Source organism: Octopus bimaculoides, chromosome 15 (genome assembly GCF_001194135.2).
Source record: "Octopus bimaculoides isolate UCB-OBI-ISO-001 chromosome 15, ASM119413v2, whole genome shotgun sequence".
NCBI lineage: Eukaryota > Metazoa > Mollusca > Cephalopoda > Octopoda > Octopodidae > Octopus > Octopus bimaculoides.
In genome coordinates, this window is record NC_068995.1 from 4,036,247 (window position 1) to 4,040,843 (window position 4,597).

General features: G+C 34.8%; 1 protein-coding gene across 1 annotated transcript; it reads left to right on the forward strand.

The window, feature by feature from the left end:
• Nucleotides 1-162: 162 nt before the first annotated feature.
• LOC106882729 (uncharacterized) lies at nt 163-4,319 on the forward strand. The gene is made up of 3 exons (XM_014933497.2): nt 163-674; nt 1,146-1,562; nt 2,094-4,319. Exons 2-3 carry the CDS (start codon nt 1,313-1,315, stop codon nt 2,345-2,347), a joined length of 504 nt encoding a protein of 167 aa, XP_014788983.1. The 5' UTR covers nt 163-674; nt 1,146-1,312; the 3' UTR covers nt 2,348-4,319.
• The last annotated feature ends 278 nt before the right edge of the window (nt 4,320-4,597 follow it).

Consider the following 4,597-nt stretch of genomic DNA (forward strand, 5'->3'; position numbering starts at 1 on the left):
TATATATATATATATGCATATGTATATAGCTCTAGATCTCTGTCCATGTTATAACCACCTTCACGTGAATGTTGTGTTCGAAATCAGGATACTGCATTATTTACTTTGAGAAGACCTCTCATATAAACTCGCGGTGCATAATGAAATTACAGCGTCCGTAGCAGACGATCCTTGTCTGTTAGCGATATAAATACGACTACTTTCATGCAGCACGACTTTTTCTGAGAGATCCTCTCAAAATAACTGACGCACGATTCTGTGCTCTAACACAAAATTCACGTTAAGGTGGATATAAAGATTGTCTTTTCATATTAATATTGATGCTACCGCTATTAACTGTTTTATGCATAAAAGTATTTATCTATCATATATATGTGTCTGTATGTGTGTCTGTATGCAGTGTATGTGTGTCGGCATGCACACTCATAACCTTATATATTCACCAATTTGTTTGCTTTCATACTTCGAAGTCTCATTTTAAACCTTTATCCTTTTGAATTCTCCACCCATACCAATTACACTCACACAACACTACAATCAAACCATCATCCAAATCTCAGGAGTCGGAGATCCTCATTTCACAGTTAGCATCCGTGGATTGAAAAGACCAGTTTGTTTTGATTTACAAGGAGATGATGGCGACGTTATCAATTTGCTGGCAGACGACACTGCAAGTAAGTAAAACTAAGAACTCTCGTGATTTGCTTCAGTCTGTAACAATATGTATTTGTACGATCCAAATCTTCTTCAGCAAACTTTCTATCTTCTTTTAAAATTTATTCCCGTTTAAACGTGGGTGTTCTGTTAAAACAAATTTACTGTTGTATTTACCATAAGAGAAACTCTTAAATAGGCTTTCGGTGCAGAAAGCTCACTGCTTTGATTATATCGCTGACGGAGAGATAACTCTCCACCAACCCCAGCGCCGACAGCACCAGATCAGGTGATTTCGATCTGCCTGTCTTTTGATCTACTAACTCAACTTCTCCTTCCATGATAATGTTTTCCAACCCTCTGTTCCTTCGAATATGGCCACTTACAATACAACCACTCCAATATTTATCTATTTATTCATTTATTTATTTATTTATTTATTTATTTATTTATTTCTTCATTTATTTATGTTGTTGTCGTCGTTGTTTCAGAACTGTATGTCAATGCGAGAATTATTAAAGCCAGCATCAATTCTAAGAAAACCTATTTAGGAGAAATAAGCATCCTAAAACCAAATAAAACGTGGGTGATCAGCCCAGACCAAGTCGAACGTACGATATCTGATCAACTGCAATGGAAAGATATCGATAAAATTAATATGACTAATGCAGTCAATGAGACGTACGATGGTGATCACATTAACCAGATTGACAACACATCGATTAACGACATATCGATCAGATATTCTGGTTACAGAACTTTAACGTTGACGACTAGCAGCAAGAAAGGCAGAATCGAATTTTTATTACGACGTTCTCAAACTAAACATCAACCAATTGAAATAAAGTATTTAAATTTCTATCTGACCGATTCTACTGGACTGAGTGGCTCCGTTTACGGATTGATTGGTAAGTAGACATATATTACATATTTTATCATAATAATAATAATAATAATAATAATAATAATAATAATAATAATAACCATAATAATAATAATAATAATAATAGTAATAACATTACTAATAACAACAACAACAAGAATGATAATCTTTTCAACTAAATGTAGAAGGCCTTAAATTTGGGGGAAGGTCCAGTCGATTATATCAACCCCAGTGTTTCACTGGTACTTAATCGATCGAGCACGAAAGTACGAAAGGCAAAGTCGACGTCGTCGGAATCTGAACTTTGAACGTGAAGACGGACTAAATGCTGCTAAGCATCTTACCCGGCATGCTATCGATTCTGCCTGGTCATTGCCTTAATAATAATAATAATAATAATAATAATAATAATAATAATAATAATAATAATAATAATAATGCTGTGAAAACAACATCCAGTCATGAATCTATTTCTGAAGTATAAAAATATATTTATTTTTCAAAAGTGATATATAATATCTGTGTTTATTAACTCTTTCTCTCTAATTTTCAACAGGTCAGTTTATCAGTTGGAAAGGAAATATTACAAAGCTCTACATGCAACCGAATGGAAAAATCCAGTCTTGGATCAAGTTAGAAAACGAAAGACAGAATGGAGGTCGAAACTTTACAGCTGTTTTAACACACAATCGCCGATCAATGTATTCGCATCAGCAATGTTGGACAGTTTGGAAAGAAGGTAAAGATTTCATTAAAGGAAAATATGAAGATTACTTAATACACGGACTACATTCTAAGCCATCATCGTAAAAAGGACAAATCACTAACAGATAAAACCCAAATATTCTCTAAAATACTATGTTATGTACGAATGTTATATACGATCATATAAATTGTGAAACGGTACAGCGGCAGAAATGCATCAAGTGAAATTTTGGTGAAACTGAGTGGAACTTAGTTTCTGGACGAAATGCTCAAAGAAAATATCGACGTATTTATCGATCAGCATTTCTCTTCCGCCCTTTTCTTATTGGCTTCAGTCATTTTGGTGTAGCCAGGCAGGTGGAACGCTATGAAAATGATAATCACAGACGCGTGTGTATGCGCGCACGTCTATCTTTGGATATATGTATGCATGTATGGTACACAGACAGACACCCGCACACAGACACGCGGGCTCTCATACACACACACACGTATGTATATGACGCCGGTTGGTCATAGCGGTACCAATACACCAATTATTAGAACTCAATCAATTTATTTATACTTCACAGTATTACTCGAGTCTGGTAGTGAGCAGATGTGAATAATCTGATGTTTGCCATTCTGCTGGATTCTTATATGCACGCACGCACGTACGTATGTATGTATGTATGTATGTATGTATGTATGTATGTATGTATGTATATCTGCACTGATACATTTGGTTGCAAAACCAAAAGAATGAACGCTTTTAATAGTTTGACACATAGTTGCATGACTTAAAGTTTCACAGGCGCACAAATTACATCTGGTCGTTCGGACGTTTAATACTGACTAATACTAACACGCACACATATTGTGTGTGTCTGGGGATCGTTTGTATGAGAGAGAGAGAGAGAGAGAGAGAGAGAGAGAGAGTGTGTGTGTGTGTGTGTGTGTGTGTGTGTGTGTGCGTGCGTGCGTGTGTGTGCGTGTGCGTGTGTGTATCTAATGATATAAACTGTTGTAAGTCCTAACGATCCATGAGACAAAACGATCAGTTGCTTCAACAAAACTCATACCCATCGTATTCCGGGCGACTCTTTTACTGCTTGTCGACAAATCTCACCCCTGCATATACACACGCAGGAACGTGCGAAATTTATAAATATAAATATATATTTTTTGTTTAGATTTGTACCTTTATATTATATATTGATATATTCCAGCAAACTGCTATCTGACACTCATTCCATTCATACACTTTGGTTGGTTTTCTTTTGCTATTGTCTTCTTCAAAGATCGTAATCTCGGTCGATTTACAAAAGTTATTATCATACATAAAATATGAAATGGTTGATAACGACATCTACTGTACAAGAACCAAACTGCATTGCATTATTTACCTGTGTTGGGCAGGTGAATAGGCATATCTGTTCATAGATCTATTCACTCAAAGTTGATTCATGGTCAAACAGCAACAACAATAAGAATGGTTTCAAATTTTGGCACAAGGCAAGCAATTTCATGGGTAGTAACAGGTCGATTACATCGATCCTTCTACTCAACTGGTACTTATTTTATAGATCCGAAAGGATGAACGGTAAAGACGAATTCGGCGGAATTTGAACTTAGAAGGTAAAGTCAGACGTAATACTGCGAAGTATTTCACCCAGTGTGCTAACGATTCCACCAGCTCACAGTTTTAACATCAACGGTAATAATAACTAAATTTATAGTACAACGCACTGCCACCATATTGATAGATGTTTTCGATCTAGTTTGGATTCTTTGCCATCAAATTTGAATTCTTTGCAATCAAATTTGATGGCAAAGAATCCAAACTAGATCGAAAATATCTATATATTAAGCTCAAATACTTGCAGCAGAAAATTTTGTAGTCTTTCTGACCAAAAGATTAATTCTTCATTACTTCGTTTTATTTAATTATGGGGGTATACCTCAGTGTGCTGAAGGCTACAGTCACCGTAGCCGATAACCAAATTGGTTCCACTTTTCATTGAACTATGAGAAAAGGATCATCTCCTAAACTTGTATCACAGACTGGCATTAAATCTAAAACAAAACGTTGATCTTTTTAATGAGTTATGTTCCCTTTCTTGCATGCATATGTATATATGTTAATATGTGAACATAGAATCGTACAAATATATTCTTCTGGTTATATGTTTAAAATTATGCACTAATAGAGAAAAAAATGCCGGTAGTATGATTTTTTTTCTTCTGAATCTAGGTAAGATCAACTGTGTATGTATGCATGCATGATAAACAATATATGATATATAATATATCATATATAATATATATATATAGACACACACACATGTATATATATATATATATATATATATATAT

Excerpts from the sequence above, each read along its gene's own strand:
- LOC106882729 (XM_014933497.2), top strand. The coding sequence starts at position 1,313 with ATGACTAATGCAGTCAATGAGACGTACGATGGTGATCACATTAACCAG. Across the intron at positions 1,563-2,093 it reads CTCCGTTTACGGATTGATTG|GTCAGTTTATCAGTTGGAAA; the intron begins GTAAGTAGACAT and ends AATTTTCAACAG.